Source organism: Polypterus senegalus, chromosome 1 (assembly GCF_016835505.1).
Source record: "Polypterus senegalus isolate Bchr_013 chromosome 1, ASM1683550v1, whole genome shotgun sequence".
Classification (NCBI taxonomy): Eukaryota; Metazoa; Chordata; class Cladistia; order Polypteriformes; family Polypteridae; genus Polypterus; species Polypterus senegalus.
The window spans coordinates 197,492,330-197,514,397 of NC_053154.1; the positions used below are offsets into that span (position 1 = coordinate 197,492,330).

General features: G+C 46.7%; 1 protein-coding gene across 1 annotated transcript in view; it reads right to left on the reverse strand.

The window, feature by feature from the left end:
- The window catches only part of LOC120540673 (uncharacterized threonine-rich GPI-anchored glycoprotein PJ4664.02-like), a 45,492-nt gene extending 43,136 nt beyond the window's left edge, over nucleotides 1–2,356 (reverse strand). The window contains exon 1 of the mRNA XM_039771671.1: nucleotides 2,252–2,356. Coding sequence (XP_039627605.1) covers nucleotides 2,252–2,342 — 91 coding nt within the window. The 5' untranslated portion in view covers nucleotides 2,343–2,356. The remainder of the gene's footprint in view (nucleotides 1–2,251) is intronic.
- Between the last annotated feature and the right edge of the window lie 19,712 nt (nucleotides 2,357–22,068).

Genomic DNA, 22,068 nt, shown 5'->3' on the forward strand with positions numbered 1-22,068 from the left:
AAGCTGACTTCTTCTAGTCTTAGTGTAACATTTTAGTTTATAACAATATAGTTAACATTGCAACATTTTTATTTGTAACACATGTAGCGGTGCCACATAGTGTTTAAATGTCAGTGCTGTGTGTGTCTCGTTTTCATTGTCCCATTGACTGCGTTGTGTGTATCAGTTAATGTTGTCCCGTAAAGGAGGACGGATGATGGGAGGAGTTCACAATCACTTACCTGGAAAACACCTGTATATCAATTAATCAATTACTGCCGTCACGGATTATTTAAGGAGAAGAGGAGGAGACGAAAGGGAACCAGCACGAGGAGAGAGAAGGAGAACAACCAATAACGCATTCACGATTACAACCTGCCTGCCGTTTCATTCCATTGCGCTATCATCCAGTTTGTATTTCATTCATCCGGACTGCCTTTCAACCTGCTTACCGCTGAAGACCCCGGGGTCGAATCATCATTCGCCGCACGCCGAGGAATCACGGTGAGGTTATTCCAAACGCCGGGAAATACGAACATTACTATCGTCATTAATCAGTACCCGTATTCAGGACATTTATTTCACGTACCGGACTCAAGTTCATGATCATTCCGTTTGCCAGCCATTTGTCGTTTGTGTGGTGTGTGTCATATGTAACGTGGACAAGGGAGGGGATTTATATATATATATATTGTCGGGTTTGCTGTGGGATTGTTGGGGTGGAGGAATATTTGAGTGTACATTTGTCTTGTGGCGTGTCTTGTCCCATTTAATACATTTATTCTTGTTTCCTTTTACATTCTGCTTATTGTCTTTGCTTTTCAAACCGTCGATTGTGGGGAAAGTTAATCTGTGTAGGAGTACGGCTTGACAGGAAAAGGTTTCTCAGTCAATTATCCAGGCCACAGGTCTTGGAGGTGTAGCTGCCGGCTGGGAATAAGGGGTCGGCCGTTACACACAAATATACTCCCTATTGTAACAGAGCATTGTATATGATTGAGCTTAAGACAACTAAAAAAATTCTTTATTCACTTCTTTTTTTGTTTTTATATGATGCATTTCATCCGAGACACTTCTGAAAAAAGTCATGCTTATGTAAACATGCATACTGCTGCCTGGCCCCACATATTCTCAGCTACTCCCTGCTAGTCTTCATATTAGTGCCTTTGTGCTACCATTGCATTTATCACTCAATATCAGTCTAATCTTGAAAATGTCTTCAAAAAGGTGAAAGCAATTGGTAACTTTTGAAACAAAGGGTTTTAAAATAAGTCAAGCTTACATCTAACAATGACATCACTTCCCATGCCTAAGGGAACTTCTTTGAGTCCTAAAAATGTTCTGCTTAAGGGGGGGGGGGGCTTTGAAATTTCATAGCCTAGTGCCACAAATCACTTTGGTCCAGCTCTTTCAGAATTTGAGTTCACCATAAGTTTCTTTCCTTCTTTGGCCTTCGTAGAACCTGCTATCACAAAGTGCTCAAGTAAAAGTTAAAACTCGCAAGACAAGACAGAGAATAAGGTCATTTCATACTAGATATATAATTGGGGAGCAAAGTTTGAAGATCCTGTGCAAGTATTCATTCATAAATTTATTCATCAATTATTTCAACCCGCTTACCCAGTTAGGACTGCAGGGACAAGTAAACATGAGCTGTAAAAAACTGGAGCCGACAGTCCATTAGACGTAAGAGCAGGACAGAAGCTACTGATATAAAGCACACTTCCTGTTATGAATGTAACGTGCTATACACTAATTACAACTACAGTATATTTAATTTAAAAGACAAAAGGTAATTAAACAGAAACATAGAACACATACAATATATAAAGTTGAACTCAACAATATCTGACAGGAATGTGTTTACTGTCCCTTAAAATGAGTATGTATATCTTGTATTTGTCTGACCCATTCATCCAAAATGGCTTCAGTAAAGCAATTTAGATTTTTTTTAAATAATTGGATTTCAGGTAGTTTAGGTGATTTGCTCAGGTCACACAGTGTTGTCTATGCTATATGAGAAAATATTGCTAATGAAATTATGTAAATGTGGAAGACCTAAATGAATTAATAAAAAGATCAAATAAAAGTACTCTGCATAAAAACCATAGCAGGAGATGAGAAATTAAAAACATTTTCTTCAGGCATCTTACTATGAATTAAACAGGAAGCCTTAGGAAATATTAAAGCCTTTAGACTTGAAAGAGAAGACATTCCCATTGACCACAAACACAAAACAACTTTACAACCACTACGCATGTATTCCACCTACCTGTGATAAACCCCCACTTTCCAGGCAGACTCCGTCCCATCATTATTATAAGGTAACAGAAGAGCACCTTTCCTCTCTGTGTGGTTGTCATAGCTTCATGTATGTGAGTCTCTGGACTGACAAATACAGCTGGCTGCACCTTCTAATAAAACCCTATGTAGCATGGGTAGGTATTTTACAGGTTTTTCAGGTTGGACTCATTCTTGATTGTAACTCAGTGAAATTTACAGGCAATACAATTAATAAATTCCATGATTGGGAAGGTCTGCTAGTGGTTGATGACTTTCTTGGAACCTTGTACAATATCTTCATTCTCTAGCTGTTTTAAAAAAACAATTTTTAAAATTTGCTATTACTTTTTAAATCGGAGTTTGGGAAATTCCAAAATGTGTAGAGCGTGTTCTCTTTGAGATATGTCAACCAGGGCTAAACTTTATCAATGCCCTTGAAGAAGAAATTTAACAGTATCACTTCACCAGGAGGTGAGTCCTTTTAAGTAGACAGGCAGACAGAAAGACATTGAGGGCAACAACAAGAACTTCACATTTTATGCAAACACAACTTAAAAGTTGCAAAAAAAAGCTGACAGCCTGCCTTGATTTTTCTGATGTGGGGATGGGGTGGTGTGGGTCAATAACCCCACCTTACTGAGTCATCCCATTGTTTCCCCATTCCCTCACTTCCTATATATTGCTTTTGATTCCTGTATGTCTAATTATTTTCCTCTGATGATGACACCTGGTAGGTTGTCAAAAGCTTATGAATAAAAAAACATTTTAAGATACGTGATTCATATATGCTGTATATAAAACACATTTTCCAAATTTTAAAGACTTAGATTAGGTTCACATAGTCTACTCTGTTGAAAAGCAAAGTGGTTTCATTCACAGAATCCATTAGATAAGGACATTAGTATCATGTGTACTTGGCTACTCATGTCTGCAAAGCTTCTAAAGCTGCTACTGTATGTTTGTTTTTGTGACAAGATGACCAAATGGCACAAAGCACTCCAGGTGCAGTCTTTCTTGTGCACTATACAGTTTGAACAGAGCATCCCTTGATTTCCATTCAATATTGTTTTATATTACTGTATATTTACTCAGCATTTCACTATTGTTTGTTTATGCAAAGCAGAAAAAGATGATCACTTGCCAATATTCCAGCAATCCCAAACTTCTTTTCCATTGGGGGTCCTCTGTTATTCATTTTCCATTACCAGGCACATGGTTCCAACTGGGTAATCCTCTCCCCATTCATCATCACAACCAAAACCCAAGATAAGGAGATTGTGATCCTTCAACATGTTGCAACTCTGTGGATTAAAATTGGGGAAGAGGGGCTTTAAAATTCTAACAGACCTTGTGATGTTGGCCCTTATTTTTGCTCTGGCTGGGTTTTCCTACAAAGCACAAAACTGTGCTCATAATGCTTGTTAAATTTATGAAAATATCTGAAAGAGATGGCAGACCTAACAGACAACCCTAATTCTTCAGGTAAGAATGAGAAGCTGTCTCAGATATTTTAATTCATGATTTACCTGTACCAAAGTGAAACCACCCTCGAGTGCTTTTCAAAAGAGCATGCCTTTCTAAATGGCATTTGTGTTTGTGCTTTGGTAACCATTACAATAAATGTTTGCAGTTCATACTGTGTCAACATTTTACAGCCCAAACACTGGGTTTTTCAATGTGGAAACTACATTCATGTTTTTTTGCAGCGGAAACTTGACCCAGTATTTCTCTGTAGTGGGGCTACATAATTGTAGATATTCAATGTGTGTTTTGTGCTGAGTTTTTACATTGTCCTGTTTACTACTGTATGTGTGTATATGTAAATGTCCCTGGAAAACAAATGGAGGGAGGGAGGCAGCTACCCCATGACTGTTATTTCCTGTTTCCACAACCATTACATCCGGGATATTTGTTATTTAAACGAGAGGAGCAAAGATCAAAGAAGAGCAAGGAGAGAGAAGGAGAAAGGAGAAAGGAGTCATTTTTCACTTTCATTTTCCAAATCATCACTTACGTTCATTGTGCAACTTTACCATTTACTTTTTCATTATCTATTATCCTTATTCACTCAACCATTGCTGAGGACTCACACGGTGAGATCGTTTTGAATTATTTTCGGGAAAGAGCAAAATATCATATCAGCCAGTATTCCATTTATTTCAGGACTTTAATAACTTTGGACTCTGTTTACTACATCCACTTCAATTGCAGTTTGTTTTTGATCTGTGTTCTGTGTTTTGTGTTTATTCATTGATTGTTTAGGGGTAAGGGAGGGCTTTGTATTATTTTCATTATATATATTTGTGTGCTTGTTACAAATAAGATAAATATATATATATATATATATATATATATATATATATTAGGCTCCCGGCCGGGCTGGAGCCCGCCGGGACGCCCAGGAGGACGTGAGGAGGGCTTGTGCTCCTCCAGACCCGAGGGCGTCCGTCCTGGTTCTGTTGGGGCCACGGGTTGAGGGCATGGAAGCCCTTCCCTGTAGGGGCCGTGGTCACGCCAGGCGCGCCCGATGCCGGGTTTATCCCGTGCGGTTGCCGGTTGGGGCTGGAGCCCGGCCGGGACGCTTGGAGGACCGGAGGAGGCGAGTGCCTCCTCCAGACAGAGTGGGGCGTCCGTCCTGGTTAGGCAGGGGGCCTCGGGTACAGGGCTTTGAAGCCCAGCCCTGTAGGGACCCGTGGCCACCGCCAGGCGGCGCCCAGTACCTAATTATCCGGGAGCTCGACACTTCCGCCACACCAGGAAGTGCCGGGGAAGACTTATTGTGGCGACCGGAGAGCTGCCGGAGGACAGCGGCACTTCCGCCACGCTGGGGCGTGGCCAAGGAATGGATGCGGAAACACCTGGTGCTCATCCGGGGCATTATATAAGGGCCGCCTCCCTTCAGTCTGGAGCGGAAGTCGGGTGGAAGAGGACGGAGCTAGCGGGAGGACTGGAGGCGCCAGAGAGAAGAGAGACAGAGGCGTTGTAAGGCCTGAGCTATTGAATCGGTGCAAGAGGCACTGGGGAGTTGAGCGCGGGAAAATCTGTAAATAGTATAAAATAAACGAGTGTGTGGTGAGCATAACGATGTCTGTCTGCCTGTGTCCGGGGTCAAGTTCACAATGGCGCTTAACGGGGCCAACCGCCTGGTGCAAGACGGGGCCCCATAACGATAAATATTTTGTGAATGACCCGGCACAGCAGGGGACTCCACACACTCGTTGCAGGTGGGCCGTGCAAAACCCGCGGGTGCGTTTTGCTCGAAACCGCCGGACGCGGCATGGATATCCCCGGGTGCGGAGGAGGAATAGACATCGCCGGAGCGCAGCGGGCTCCGAAAGTCGCGCTGTCGACACGGACAGCCAGGCCGGCGTGGCGACGCAAAAGGCCACACCGAGGTGGGGGCCTCGGCAAGACGGGATCCGGGAGGTGAGTACCCTGCCCTGCAGTAATCGGCCCTTCGGGTCGGTCATACCTTGTTTTCCACAGGGAGGGACAGACCGGATCCGCGCTGTGGCAGGAGCGCCGGCCCACGGGCTGCCGGCAGGGCGCCTACGGAGGCAGCAAAGGAGACTGCGGAATCGGAGCCGCTGCGGCTCGAGGAATCGCTGCAGCTACAGCGCGGTGAGGAGGCACGCTCCACTCCAGCGCAGGGGAGACAAGATGGCAGCGGGCCGTGGTCCCGCCAGCTGACAGGCACGGGATTGGCCGGTGTGTCTTGCGTACCGCCGATGATTGGATAGAGGCGGGTCCAAGGAATGCCAGTCCCGCGCGGAGAAGAGACCCGATTGGGCCAGGAGGAGTGGCCCACAGGAGGCAGGCGTCGAGTGCAGCTGATCGACAGGTAAGCTCACCGCGTCTGTCTCTTTGTTCCCACCAGCGGCTCGGCGCTGTCGGGGAATCCTCGCCCGCCGAGTCGTCTATGATGCAGATGCTGAGTGCTATCGCCGCTCAGTTGGAGGAGCTGATGGGGAAGGCGGTCGCGTCGGGAGAGACGTCGGGTGAGACGGAGGATCGGCGCGGCGCTGGAACCGGAGGCCGGCGGAGCACTGCGGGGGTGGTGAGTGTTGCCGTCCCCGTAAAGCAAGTAGGGGTTCACGAACATGGCCGTGACCGTTTACGGAAGACCGCTCAGTAGGCAACTTCCCAACAGCGACGCGGTGGTGCAGATGGCTGGCAGGCGAGGAGCTCGAACACGCAAGGGCTGGTAGGATCGGGCTGCTGAGTGCCCTGGGTCCTAGCGCCCTGCGCTTCAAGCCTGCAGCTGTCTCCTGTCGCTTGCGTGGACGCAGACGGGCTGGATTTGAGCTTTGCTGTGCTCAGACCCAGACCGTCAGCGGCTCCAAGAAAAGAAGGAGGAAACGAAGGGTGAGCGCGGTTCCTCCGATAGAGAGGGCTTGGCGCTGGGTGCGCGTCCGAGAAGGGCCGCCCCTCTGTGCGGGCAGAGGAGATCCCTGGGCGGCTGGGCGAGCCGCCTGCGAGCGGTGCCGCGGATAACAGGCGGACGGGCATGGAACCTGCGACGGAGGACTTCAACAGGCAAGTCAGGGGCTGTCGGAAGGGGGCAGGAGCACTGCGGGTACGGAGACCGGCAGGGCACTCGGGCTGAGTGTCCTGGCAGTGCTTCTGGCCCTCTTTTCCTTTTCCACAGGCCGAAGCCCCGCGAGCGCTGAGGACAACGCCGTCAGGGACCTGCCCTCCTGAAGCGGGCCCGCTGGAGTGCTCCACGCCGGAGGCCTACGGTGACCCGCTGGGGAACAGCGAGGCGAGCGGCAGACCACAGGGGCGTTTGCGCGGCGAGGGTGCCGAAGACAGATGTCCCAGGGTGCCGTGTTGGACCCTGGGGACATAGTAGGACCCTCGCTGGGGACGTGCTGCCCTTTCGGTTGTGCCGCTCGACCACGTGTCCTCGCTAGCGGTGGGGCACTGTGGCCCCGGCCGGGCTGGAGCCCGCCGGGACGCCAGGAGGACGGAGGAGGGCTTGTGCCTCCTCCAGACCGCGAGGCGTCCGTCCTGGTTCTGTTGGGGGCCACGGGTTGAGGGCATGGAAGCCCTTCCTGTAGGGGCCCGTGGTCACGCCAGGCGGCGCCCGATGCCGGTTTATCCCGTGCGGTTGCGGTTGGGGCTGGAGCCCGCCGGACGCTTGAGGACCGGAGGAGGGCGAGTGCCTCCTCCAGACAGAGTGGGGCGTCCGCCCTGGTTAGGCAGGGGGCCTCGGGTACAGGGCTTTGAAGCCCAGCCCTGTAGGGACCCGTGGCCACCGCCAGGCGGCGCCCCAGTACCTAATTATCCCGGGAGCCCGACACTTCCGCCACACCAGGAAGTGCCGGGGGGAAGACTTATTGTGGCGACCGGAGAGCTGCCGGGAGGACAGCCGGCACTTCCGCCACGCTGGGGCGTGGCCAAGGAATGGATGCCGGAAACACCTGGTGCTCATCCGGGCATTATATAGGGCGCCTCCCTTCAGTCTGGAGCGGAAGTCGGGTGGAAGAGGACGGAGCTAGCGGGAGGACTGGAGGCGCCAGAGAAGAGAGACAGAGGTTGTAAGGCCTGAGCTATTGAATCGGTGCAAGAGGCACTGGGGACTTGAGCGCGGGAAAATCTGTAAATAGTATAAAATAAACGAGTGTGTGGTGAGCAAAACGATGTCTGTCTGCCTGTGTCCGGGGTCAAGTTCACAATGGCGCCCAACGTGGGGCCAACCGTCTGGTGCAAGACGGGGGCCCCATAACGATAAATATTTTGTGAATGACCCGGCACAGCAGGGGACTCCACACACTTGTTGCAGGTGTGGCCCGTGCAAAACCCCGCGGGTGCGTTTTGCTCCGGAAACCGCCGCCGGACCGCGGCATGGATATCCCCGAGTGCGGAGGAGGAATAGACATCGCCGAGCGCAGCGGGCTCCGAAGTCGCGCTGTCGACACGGACAGCCAGGCCGGCGTGGCGACGCAAAAGGCCACACCGAGGTGGGGGCCTCGGCAAGACGGGATCCGGGAGGTGAGTACCCTGCCCTGCAGTAATCGGCCCTTCGGGGTCGGTCATACCTTGTTTTCCACAGGGAGGGACAGACCGGATCCGCGTCTGTGGCAGGCGCCGGGCCACGGGCTGTCGGCAGTGCGGCTACGGAGGCAGCAAAGGAGGCTGCGGAATCGGAGCCGCTGCGGCTCGAGGAATCGCTGCAGCTACAGCGCTGGTGAGGAGGCACGCCTCCGTACCCAGCGCAGGGGAGACAAGATGGCAGCGGGCGGTGGTCCCGCCGCTGACAGGCACGGGATTGGCGGTGTGTCTTGCGTACTCCGCCGATGATTGGATAGAGGCGGGTCCAAGGAATGCCAGTCCCGCGCGGAGAAGAGACCGATTGGGCCAGGAGGAGTGGCCCACAGGAGGCAGGCGTCGAGTGCAGCTGATCGACAGGTAAGCTCACCGGCGTCTGTCTCTTTGTTCCCACCAGCGGCTCGGCGCGTGTCGGGGGAATCCCCTCGCCCGCCGAGTCGTCTATGATGCAGATGCTGAGTGCTATCGCCGCTCAGTTGGAGGAGCTGATGGGGAAGGCGGTCGCGCCGGGAGAGACGCCGGGTGAGACGGAGGATCGGGCGCTGGAACCGGAGGCCGGCGGAGCACTGCGGGGGTGGTGAGTGTTGCCGTCCCCGTAAAGCAAGTAGGGGGGTTCGCCGAACATGGCCGTGACCGTTTACGGGAAGACCGGCTCCAGTAGGCAACTTCCCAACAGCGGACGCGGTGGTGCAGATGGCTGGCGCAGGCGAGGAGCTCGAACACGCAAGGGCTGGTAGGATCGGGGCTGCTGAGTGCCCTGGGTCCTAGCGCCCTGCGCTTCAAGCCTGCAGCTGTCTCCTGTCGCTTGCGTGGACGCAGACGGGCTGGATTTGAGCTTTCGCTGTGCTCAGACCCAGACCGTCAGCGTCAAGAAAAGAAGGAGGAAACGAAGGGTGCGCCGGTTCCTCCGATAGGGAGAGGGCGCGGCGCTGGGTGCGCGCGTCCGGAGAAGGGCCGTCCTCTGTGCGGGCAGAGGAGATCCCCTGGGCGGCTGGGCGAGCCGCCTGCGAGCGGTGCCGCGGATAACAGGCGGACGGGCATGGAACCTGCGACGGAGGACTTCAGCAGGCAAGTCAGGGGCTGTCGGAGGGGGGCAGGAGCACTGCGGGTACGGAGACCGGCAGGGCACTCGGGGTGAGTGTCCTGGCAGTGCTTCTGGCCCTCTTTTCCTTTTTTCCACAGGCCCAAGCCCCGGCAGCGCTGAGGACAACGCCGTCAGGGACCTGCCCTCCTGAAAGCGGGCCGCCCGGCGAGTGCTCCACGCCGGAGGCCTACGGTGACCCGCTGGGGAACAGCGGGGCGGCGGCGCAGACCACAGGGGCGTTGCGCGCGAGGGTGCCGAGACAGATGTCCCAGGGTGCCGTGTTGGACCCTGGGGACATAGTAGGACCCTCGCTGGGGACGTGCTGCCCTTTCGGTTGTGCCGTTGGACCACGCGTCCTCGCTAGCGGTGGGGCACTGTGGCCCCGGCGGGCTGGAGCCCGCCGGACGCCAGGAGGACGTGAGGAGGGCTTGTGCCTCCTCCAGACCCGAGAGGCGTCCGTCCTGGTTCTGTTGGGGCCACGGGTTGAGGGCATGGAAGCCCTTCCCTGTAGGGGCCCGTGGTCACCGCCAGGCGGCGCCCCGATGCCGGTTTATCCCGTCGCGGTTGCCGGTTGGGGCTGGAGCCCGCCGGACGCTTGAGGACCGGAGGAGGGCGAGTGCCTCCTCCAGACAGAGTGGGGCGTCCGTCCTGGTTAGGCAGGGGGGCCTCGGGTACAGGGCTTTGAAGCCCAGCCCTGTAGGGACCCGTGGCCACCGCCAGGCGGCGCCCAGTACCTAATATCCCGGGAGCCCGACACTTCCGCCACACCAGGAAGTGCCGGGGAAGACTTATTGTGGCGACCGGAGAGCTGCGGGAGGACAGCGGCACTTCCGCCACGCTGGGCGTGGCCAAGGAATGGATGCGGAAACACCTGGTGCTCATCCGGGGCATTATATAGGCGCCTCCCTTCAGTCTGGAGCGGAAGTCGGGTGGAAGAGGACGGAGCTAGCGGGAGGACTGGAGGCGGCCAGAGAAAAGAGAGACAGAGGCATTGTAAGGCCTGGAAAGGGAGACAGAGGCGTTGTAAGGCCTGAGCTGTTGAATCGGTGCAAGAGGCACTGGGGACTTGAGCGCGGGAAAATCTGTAAATAGTATAAAATAAACGAGTGTGTGGTGAGCAAAATGATGTCTGTCTGCCTGTGTCCGGGGTCAAGTTCACAATATATATATATATATATATATATATATATATATATAGTGTCTTTCACTGGTGTCTTTGGGATAGTGGGGAATTGTGTGTGTGTGTGTGTGTGTGTGTGTATATATATATATATATATATATATATATATATATATACAGTGGTGTGAAAAACTATTTGCCCCTTCCTGATTTCTTATTCTTTTGCATGTTTGTCACACAAAATGTTTCTGATCATCAAACACATTTAACCATTAGTCAAATATAACACAAGTAAACACAAAATGCAGTTTTTAAATGATGGTTTTATTATTTAGGAGAAAAAATCCAAACCTACATGGCCCTGTGTGAAAAAGTAATTGCCCCCTTGTTAAAAAATAACCTAACTGTGGTGTATCACACCTGAGTTCAATTTCCGTAGCCACACCTGTTTCAATCAAGAAATCACTTAAATAGGAGCTGCCTGACACAGAGAAGTAGACCAAAAATACCTCAAAAGCTAGACATCATGCCAAGATCCAAAGAAATTCAGGAACAAATGAGAACAGAAGTAATTGAGATCTATCAGTCTGGTAAAGGTTATAAAGCCATTTCTAAAGCTTTGGGACTCCAGCGAACCACAGTGAGAGCCATTATCCACAAATGGCAAAAACATGGAACAGTGGTGAACCTTCCCAGGAGTGGCCGCCGACCAAAATTACCCCAAGAGCGCAGAGACGACTCATCCGAGAGGTCACAAAAGACCCCAGGACAACGTCTAAAGAACCGCAGGCCTCACTTGCCTCAATTAAGGTCAGTGTTCACGACTCCATAAGAAAGAGACTGGGCAAAAACGGCCTGCATGGCAGATTTCCAAGACGCAAACCACTGTTAAGCAAAAAGAACATTAGGGCTCGTCTCAATTTTCATCTCAATGATTGCCAAGACTTTTGGGAAAATACCTTGTGGATTGATGAGACAAAAGTTGAACTTTTTGGAAGGCAAATGTCCAGTTACATCTGGCGTAAAAGGAACACAGCATTTCAGAAAAAGAACATCATACCAACAGTAAAATATGGTGGTGGTAGTGTGATGGTCTGGGGTTGTTTTGCTGCTTCAGGACCTGGAAGGCTTGCTGTGATAGATGGAACCATGAATTCTACTGTCTACCAAAAAATTCTGAAGGAGAATGTCCGGCCATCTGTTCGTCAACTCAAGCTGAAGCGATCTTGGGTGCTGCAACAGGACAATGACCGAAAACACACCAGCAAATCCACCTCTGAATGGCTGAAGAAAAACAAAATGAAGACTTTGGAGTGACCTAGTCAAAGTCCTGACCTGAATCCAATTGAGATGCTATGGCATGACCTTAAAAAGGCGGTTCATGCTAGAAAACCCTAAAATAAAGCTGAATTACAACAATTCTGCAAAGATGAGTGGGCCAAAATTCCTCCAGAGCACTGTAAATGACTCATTGCAAGTTATCACAAACGCTTGATTGCAGTTATTGCTGCTAAGGGTGGCCCAACCAGTTATTAGGTTCAGGGGGCAATTACTTTTTCACACAGGGCCATGTAGGTTTGGATTTTTTCTCCCTAAATAATAAAAACCATCATTTAAAAACTGCATTTTGTGTTTACTTGTACAATATTTGACTAATGGTTAAATGTGTTTGATGATCAGAAACATTTTGTGTGACAAACATGCAAAAGAATAAGAAATCAGGAAGGGGCAAATAGTTTTTCACACCACTGTATATATATATATATATATATATATATATATATTATATATATATATATATTATTGAGTGTCTGTCTGCCCTTGTATATTAGTTTTCACAATTCAATATATCTGCACTTAATTTTACACACTGACTTGCATTGCCTGTTTATTCGTCAATTGGGGGAAAAGACTTCTTGTAAGGGTTACAGCTGGGTATTGTCTTTAGATTCCTCAGTTTAGGCAAGCCACAGGTCTTGGTTGTGTAGTTGCCAGTCTGGGTAAGGGGTCAGCCGTTACAGGTCTGTACAGAAAAAAAGAAGTATGTTATTTAAATAATACTAGGGGGCCTCGCTCGCCAACCGTCAAAGACCTGCGCTCTCTGCCTCTTGCATTGTGAAGAGTAGGGCCGACACGCACCCCAAGGAGATGTGGGCTCCTCCGAAACCTCCTCTTAAATGATGATGCAATGGGAAACATATACAGTTTTGTTTTTTACATCCTCTTTACTCAATCAGCTGCTGGTTTGCTGCTGCTGCTGCCATGCCGCATGATCTGCATCACACGTGGCGTTTCGAACACTTAAAACCCTGTACAACAGCTGTTCTTTTCTCTCACTGCCTTGTTTCTCTTCTCCCCCAGGCATCCTCTGCTCCTTTTTGGGGGTCCTGCACCTGAGGCGCACTCGTATGAAGAGAAAGATTTTCTATTCTTTTAATTGAGAGACGGAACTGTCACCTCCTACTACAGCTCGATTCACTCCTGAAAGAGACTTATGTTTGTTTGAAGTGTTTGAATAACGTTTCTGTCTCTAAAATCTCCTGTGTATCTGTACAACTCTTTGACCCAAGCTTGACAGCGTTTGTGGATTTCACAACAAATCTTTTAATTTTCGCTGAAATGCCTCTTCATATAAGAAGCACTACTTTTCCCTGATGGCAACACAAATTAGACAAACTACAAGTCTCTGACTTAAAGTTTAAATCTGAACAATATATTCAATCTCTTTTTGTTGTTCCGTTATTTCACCGAGTAATAATTTCCATTTGTTTGCGCTAATGTGATCTTTACTATAATTTTTCTGAGACTTTCGAATTTACTTACTTCCATTATCTCTAACCTTCTCTGTATGTGTATCGCACCACATTTTTGAATTGTTTACGACATTCTACTTTGTCATCTACTCTGTCTTTTATTTCCAGCCCAGGGCGTGATGAAATCTCTTGACACAAAGTCTCGTCTCGCGGGACGTGAAAGAGTCTCTCTGAGAAAGTTGTAGCAAGGCTACATAACTTGACAGTCACCCAGGGACGTCTGCTATTTGTGGGTGGCCACCCCGAAGAAATAATCGGGTGACGAATCCCCGAGAAGAGGCCAGGTTCTGGTGTTCTCCGGGTGCTCCCGTCTGGTGAGTCAGATACCTGAATTCGCATTTCTTCGTGATAGTCCGTGGAGAAGCCATTTCCACCGGAGGACTGTTGTGTTTTCCTCCTGCCCTGTGGAAGGAACTGAACTGCAGGATTTATTTTTCCTTATATGTGGATTAAGTACATTTTTCATTTTTGGCGTTTTCGGAGAACATTTTTTTTTGTTTATTGTCTACGTCGAACCGGGGATTCGGATTTGGGCGCTGGGGAGGGCGTCTGGGAAAGGAAATCACTAATGAGCACTCAGGCACCGGGCACGTAAATGTAAATAATAAATGTTAATATATTTTTCAGTCCCACTTTCCATTTGCGTGACATTTTTTTTGCCAGTTATATAAGGACGTGCATAGGGGACAAGACGGGCTGAGGACCGAATATGGTAATGCTACTTTAACCTTCTATTATCGTCCACTTCCCTTTGGGTTGTGAAGTGTAGGAATCGCGTGGCCGTGTCTTGCAGTTGCTACAAAGTCATGTCTCGTTTCTCTTTCCAAGATTTTTTTTACTATAATAGAGAATTAATAATAATAATAGCAATATCTTTAGAGATTAAATAATATAATAATAATAATAATAGTAATAATAACAATATCTTTAGATATGAATTATCTGATAATCAACATTGCACTAGCAAGAAACCGAATGCTCTTTCCTATTAGAAATATTAAAAACTTTACATGATAAAGACCAAATTGCAGAGATAATACAGCAGGAGCACCAGAAATCTTCTTCTTCTTGTGCTTGATCAGTCTTCTCCATACAGCTCAGTCCTGCATCTTTTCACCAATTAAGCCTTTTTTCTTCAAATCTTCTTTTACTTTATTCACCCACCTCCGCTATGGCCTCCCTCACTTTCTCTTCCCCTGTACTTCCATTCCCATCACTCTTTTGCTTATTCATTACCTGTACTCATCACATGTTCATAACACTTCAGCCTACTTTTCTGTATTTTTTTAAATGATCTCTTCCACTTTTGTTGTACCTCTGATTGTCTCATTTTTTATCTTGTCCTTTCTTGTAATTCCACATATCCATATCAACATTCTCATTTCTGCCACATCTAACATTTCTCCTGCACTCCCTTTACTGCCCATGCCTCAGTTCCAAACAACATTGCTGGTCTTACCACTGTCTTATAAACCTTACCTTAGATAGATAGATAGATACTTTATTAATCTTAAGGGGAAATTCACATAATCCAGCAGCAGTATACTGATACAAAAAACAATATTAAATTAAAGAGTAATAAAAATGCATGTAAAAACAGACAATAACTTATAAATATGAATAATGTTAGCATTTAACCCCGGGTGGAATTGAAGAGTCGCGTAGTGTGGGGGAGGAACGATCTCCTCAGTCTGTCAGTGGAGCAGGACAGTGACAGCAGTCTGTCACTGAAGCTACTCCTCTGCCTGGAGATAACACTGTTCAGGAGAGTCAGTGGATTCTCCATGATTGACAGGAGTTTGCTTAGCACCCGTTGCTCTGCCACAGATGTTAAACTGTCCAGCTTCATTCCTACAATAGAGCCTGCCTTCCTAACAAGTTTGTCCAGGCGTGAGGCGTCCTTCATCTTTATGTTGCCTCCCCAACACACCACCACGTAGAAAAGGGCACTCGCCACAACCGTCTGGTAGAACATTTGCAGCATCTTATTGCAGATATTGAAGGACGCCAACCTTCTAAGGAAGTATAGTCGGTTCCGACCTTTCTTACACAGAGCATCAATATTCAGTCCAATTTATCATCCAGCTGCACTCCCAAGTATTTATAGGTCTGCACTCTCCAGCTCAGGCACCCCCGCAAGTAAATGTAAATAGTAAATGTCAATATATTTTTCAGTCCCACTTTCTTTTGCGTGAGATTTTTTGCCAGTTATATAAGGGTGTGCATAGGGGACAAGAGGGGCCGAGGACCGAATATGGTAATGCTACTTCAACCTTCTATTATCGTCCACTTCCCTTTGGGTTGTGAAGTGTAGGAATCGCGTGCCCTTATCTTGTGGTTGCTACATTTGGACATGGCACTCTATCATAAACCTTCTCAAAATCAATAAACACCATATGCAATCTTTTCTGATGCTTCTCTATGAGCTGCCTCAATGCAAAGACGGTTGTTCCATTCCTTGGTATAAAACCAAACTGCTACTCCCCTGTGGTGGTCTCTTCTCTAACACTTTCATAAATTTTCATTGTGTGTAACATTAGCTTTATCCCTGTATAGTTTCCACCATCCTGAATATCACCCTTCTCCTTATAAATGGGTACATTTACACTGTTCCTCCTCACTTTTGGTATCCTCTCCAGTTCATGTCTCTTCTGCATTAGGACCCATAACACATCTAGTCCCTCTTCTCCTGATCTTTTCTACACTTCTGCTGTAATTTCATCCCATCCTGTTGCCTTTCCATTTTTCATTATGTTCAGAGCTTCTTTTACTTCCTCCCTCCTTATTCCTGGTACTAGCCATTCATTTGGAACTTCATCCCCAAGTAGTAACCTTGGATTTACTTAATTCAACAGCCTTTCAAAGAACCTCTTTCATCTATTCTTGATCCTATAATGCTCATGCAAGACTTCACACTTCACCTTGCTCATCTTTCATCTGCTCTTCCCACAGGGGTCAGGCAAGGTGGCTACGGAGTACACCCTAGCATTTTCCAAAGCTGATTAGATTGAATCTATCATTATGGTTCTGTCTAAAGTTTATGCTTTTCCTGACAATAACCCTCTCTATTTATCCGGGCTTGGGACTAGCACCAAGTAAGGCTAGTTTGCTTCCTTGGTGGCCAAATTAAAGAACTCCACCAGAAACAGTTGAAGTAAAATGTAATGCTAATATGAATTATATATTCTAAACAACTGTGGGCACAAGCGTCTTAAATGCTTAATGTTACACAAAGAGACAGAATGGGGTCTCATTCTACAGCCCTTGGTTCCCAACTTATTAACTTTCACCATTATTAGTGTAGGCCTCCGCTGGATATGGATAAAGACTTTCCTTTAACTGTTTAGACAAAACTTAATAGCAATGATAGTCAGATGTCGTATGTTGTACCATTTTGTTAACAGAGTTAGACATTTCACAAAGAAAAGGAGACTTTGAAATTAATCAGGCTCAAATGGCTGGTTGATATAATAATTGTCCTGGCAGCCTATTTAACACATTTTCGTGAAGTTTTCTAGAATAATGTGTTTCAATCATAATTTGCAGTACAAAAAGACACAGTAGCACTTGAAGCTGTGCAGAGGAGATCAACCAAGTACATGCTGGACTTAAAGACCTAAACTGACAGGCTATGTGAGTTAAACCTCTTTAGTCTGGAACAGAGTAGGCTATAGAATTAGAACTATAAGCATCGAAAAAGTTGATCTAGTAATTTTTTTTTTCAAATAAGTAGCAGATCACATATTCAAAGACACCACTGGATATTAAGTCCAAGTCTATTCAAGACTGAAGCTTAAAAATACTTCTTCATATAAAGAGTTGGGGAAATCTGAAGCTAACCACCGAGGCATCTAGTTGAAACAGAAACACTGAGAACCTTTTAGACGTTTCTGAATAAGATAATGGGATCACATAGCTATTAGATAAACAAACATGGATGAAATTGAGCAATCTCCTGTTAAGTTTCATTGCATTATACCTATCATAATGAAACATTGATCAGCTAGAAAGTACTGGGGGCCTGGTGTAAATATAAGCAATTTAATATGTATCTCTAGTCAAGCAAAGGCTTCTGTAAAGCTGTGTGCTAACCCAACCCTTAATATGGCTTAATTTAATATTGGGGCTTTAACTAATAAAACATTGTACATAAATGATTTTATCAGGAAGAGAAAAAAATATTGTTTAATTCTTTGTGAAAACTGGTTAAACATAAATGGTACCAGTGTCCTTTTAGAAACTGCTCCTATGGGTTATGATTTCTGTCATTCTGTTCATAAAGGGAAGCAGCCACACAAATATTTTTTCTAGCTAGTTAAACTACAATGTTATCAATGTTGTAATTCACATCTTTCAAGTATCTTGCTCAAGTTACTCAAGGAGTTTCAAACTCTCTGCTAATTACCATTTGCCATCCACTGAATTATAACACATCCTTTATTGTTGAATCTTCAAATTTATTATCTATAAAAATAACGGATTATGGTAGATTTGTAATACTGGATGATTTTAGTCTTCATATAGATGATCTTGATGATGTTAAGGTAAGAATATTTATGAACCTTCTGATTTCATTTGATCTTAAGCAGCATGTCATCTAGACAACATATAAAGGGATCCTTATGCTGGATTTAGTCGTATAAAAGAGGCTTAATATTTATGTAGCACAGATCAAGGACATCTGCTACTAGATTTTCTAATATAATTAATAGTCACCCTAAATTCACTGACGTTTCCAGTTAAGGCAGTAATGTAAATAATATGGTAGAACATTTTAATGTGAAGCTATGGGTCATGATAGATCTGGTAACACCAGGAAAACATGTTAAGAAGTCATGTACAGTCATAGTACCATGGAAAACTGAGACTGCAAACTTAAAAGGGAGTGCTGTAGGGCAGAACATCAATGGAGAAAGACTAAACTAATGGTCTGTGGTGGGCTGGCTCCCTGCCTGGGGATTTGTTCCTGCCTTGCGCCCTGTGCTGGCTGAGACTGGCTCCAGCAGACCCCCGTGACCCTGTGTTAGGATATAGCGGGTTGGGAAATGACTGACTGACTGCCTAAACTAATGGTTCATTATGGAATTCTAAAAGCTCATATAGCTAAATAAAACTAAGCAGTTTGTCTGGAGACAATGTCTTACTTTTCTAAAATTTTTAATAACTGCTCAGAAGTCATATTTTTCAACTATTGATTTCCTTTTAAATGCAGCTTTGAAAGCATCAGAGTCTAAAAGTGAAGATTTTCCAGTATATCTTAAAGAAAAGATGAATAATATTAGACTTCCTATAAAACCAATGTCAAAGAAAAATTTTGTTGAGGCTCAAAGAGCCCAGCATTGTGAATTTAACTGCTTCAATAAAATTGGTTTATCTGAACCCCATAGAATAATTACTCAGTTAAAATAGTCCACTTTTATATTACAAGCTTCTTTGAAGAAGTTTCTGATCTACCTATCAACAACGTTCTTAACATAGTAAATTGTTCATTAGTTAAGCCTCTGCTGAAGAAAAATAACTTTGAATTATTCTACCATTATAGGCCAATCTCCAATTTGCCTTTTCTCAGTAAAATTCTAGAAAAAATAGTTTTCAAAGAGTTAAGTGAATATTTGAATAAAAATGTTACTCTTGATAAGCATCAGTCAGATTTTATATCAAATCATAATTTATATCAAAAATTTCATTTCCGGCACCGCATCCGAGTGGCAGCCTTTCCAGCAGCTCCGTATACGACTTTATCTTTTTATCTCTATTTTCTCTATTTCACTGATCACTTCTACCACTTTCTTTTATGTGGAATTGCTCCCTGGACACTTTTACACATTTTACTATTTTACTATTTGACATGGATTGTTACACTCCGAGAATCGCCTATTCAAGAAGTCAGCTTAAAGCACTGAGAAGAAATGCTTATGCCGGTGTGGTTCCTTATTTACCTGACGAGGTAAGAAGACGATATAAGGGCAGCCGAGCCGGCGCAAAGATAAAAATAAGATTAAATCGAGAAAATGGCGTTATAAACGGTGCCTTCTGTGATCCTGGGAAATGTAAACTCACTACCAAATAAGATCGACGAACTGGCTGTGCTGGTGAAAAATGTCAGAACCTACAGAGAATGCAGCTTGCTGTGTTTTAGTGAAACGTGGCTAACGTCTATCATCCCAGATGCTAACGTGGAGCTACCCGGGTTTAGCACAGTTAGAGCGGACAGAGACGCAAGTACCTGTGGAAAGAAGAAAGGAGGAGGACTCGCTCTCTATGTCAATACAAAGTGGTGCAACTCAGGACATGTAAACGTTAAAATCTCCACTTGCTGCAGGGACATCGAACTGTTGGCCGTAAGTCTGCGCCCCTATTACTTGCCCAGAGAGTTTGGACACGTGATTGCTGTTATTGTTTACATCCCCCCTCAAGCGAACGCGGAGATGGCGAGTGACATCATCCATTCCGCAGTTGCTAAGTTACAAACGCAGCACCCTGAGGCACTTGTGCTAATCGCTGGAGACTTTAACCATGTAACGCTGGATAAAACATTACCTGCCTTCTCCCAGTATGTGGATTGTAACACTCGGGGAAACAGGACTATTGACCTACTATATGCAAAGCGTTAAAGACACATACAGCGCCACCCCACTGCCTGCGCTTGGGAAAGCAGATCATAACCTGGTTCTGCTTCAGCCTCAATACAAACCAAGAGTGAGGCGCTACCTACAACCACACGCTCATTCAGGAAGTGGTCCCTGAGGCAGAGCAGGCTCTGAGAGACTGCTTTGGAACTACAGACTGGGATATATTGCTGGTCACATAGTGAGAACATTGAAGAGGCTGTTGAATGCACAACTGATTACATCAACTTCTGTATGGACATTGTAGTTCCAGTAAGAACAGTATGCTGCTATGCTAACAACAAGCCATGGATTACAAGTGACATCAAGGGCCTTTTGAACCAGAAGAAAAGGGCTTTTAAAGGTGGTGATAAGCATGAGCTGAAGTGCGTGCAGAAGGAACTCCGAGTCCAGCTCAGGGGGCGAAAGAGCAGTACAGGAGAAAGCTGGAGCAGAAGTTGCAGAACAACAGTATGAAGGAAGTGTGGGATGGGATGAAGATTATCACTAGCTGCAGCTCGAGACAGAAGTGGAGAGAGCAAACCAAATGAACAACTTCTTTAATAGGTTTGATCACAGTAACCCACTCTCACCTCGAGTACTGCATCCTCCAACCATCCTTCTGCTGATACCAGCATAGGTGAGACATCCCCACCCACAATTACAGCAGCCCAGGTGAGCAGAGAGCTGAAAAGACTTTGTGCCAGCAAAGCAGCGGGTCCAGATGGTGTATCGCCACGATTGCTGAAGGCCTGTGCGTTGGAACTGGGGAGTCCTCTACAGCGCATCTTCAACCTGAGCCTGGAACAGGGAGAGTCCCAGGCTTTGGAAAACATCTTGTATCACTCCTGTCCCAAAGGTATCACGTCCTAGTGAGCTGAATGACTTCCGCCTGTTGCTCTGACGTCACATCTGATGAAGACCATGGAGCGGCTGCTGCTTCACCACCTGAGGCCACAGGTCCGCCACGCCCTCGACCCTCTGCAGTTCGCATACCAGGAGAAGGTGGGAGCGGAGGATGCCATCATCTATATGCTTCATCGATCCCTCTCCCACCTGGACAGAGGCAGTGGTGCTGTAAGAATTATGTTTTGGACTTCTCTAGGCCTTCAACACCATCCAACCTCTGCTCCTTAGGGATAAGCTGACTGAGATGGGAGTAGATTCACACCTGTGGCATGGATTGTGGACTATCTTACAGACAGACCTCAATATGTGCGTCTTGGGAACTGCAGGTCTGACATTGTGTGCAGCAATACAGGGGCCGAGGGGACTGTACTTTCTCCGGTCCTGTTCAATCTATATACATCAGACTTCCAATATGACTCGAGTCCTGCCACGTGCAAAAGTTCGCTGATGACACTGCTATTGTGGGCTGCATCAGGAGTGGGCAGGAGGAGGAGTACAGAAAGTTAATCAAAGACTTTGTTAAATGGTGCGACTCAAACCACTTACACCTTAACACCAGCAAGACCAAGGAGCTGGTGGTGGATTTTAGGAGGCCCAGGCCCCTCATGGACCCTGTGATCATCAGAGGTGACTGTGTGCAGAGGGTGCAGACCTATAAATATCTGGGAGTGCAGCTGGATGACAAATTGGACTGGACTGCCAATACTGATGCTCTATGTAAGAAAGCTCAGAGCAGACTATACTTTCTGAGAAGGTTGGCATCCTTCAACATCTGCAGTAAGATGCTGCAGATGTTCTACCAGACGGTTGTGGCGAGTGCCCTCTTCTACGCGGTGGTGTGCTGGGGTGGCAGCATAAAGATGAAAGACGCCTCACGCCTGGACAAACTTGTTAAGAAGGCAGGCTCCATTGTAGGATTAAAGTTGGACAGTTTAACATCTGTGGCAGAGCGACGGGCACTAAGCAAACTCCTGTCAATCATGAAGAATCCACTGCATCCACTTAACAGTGTCATCTCCAGGCAGAGGAGTAGCTTCAGTGACAGACTTTTGTCACTGTCCTGCTCCACTGACAGACTGAGGAGATCGTTCCTCCCACACACTATGCGACTCTTCAATTCCACCGGGAGTAAATGCTAACATTAATTTTATTTTAATTTTTTCATTTTATTACTATTTAATTTAATATTGTTTCTTTGTATCAGTATACTGCTGCTGGATT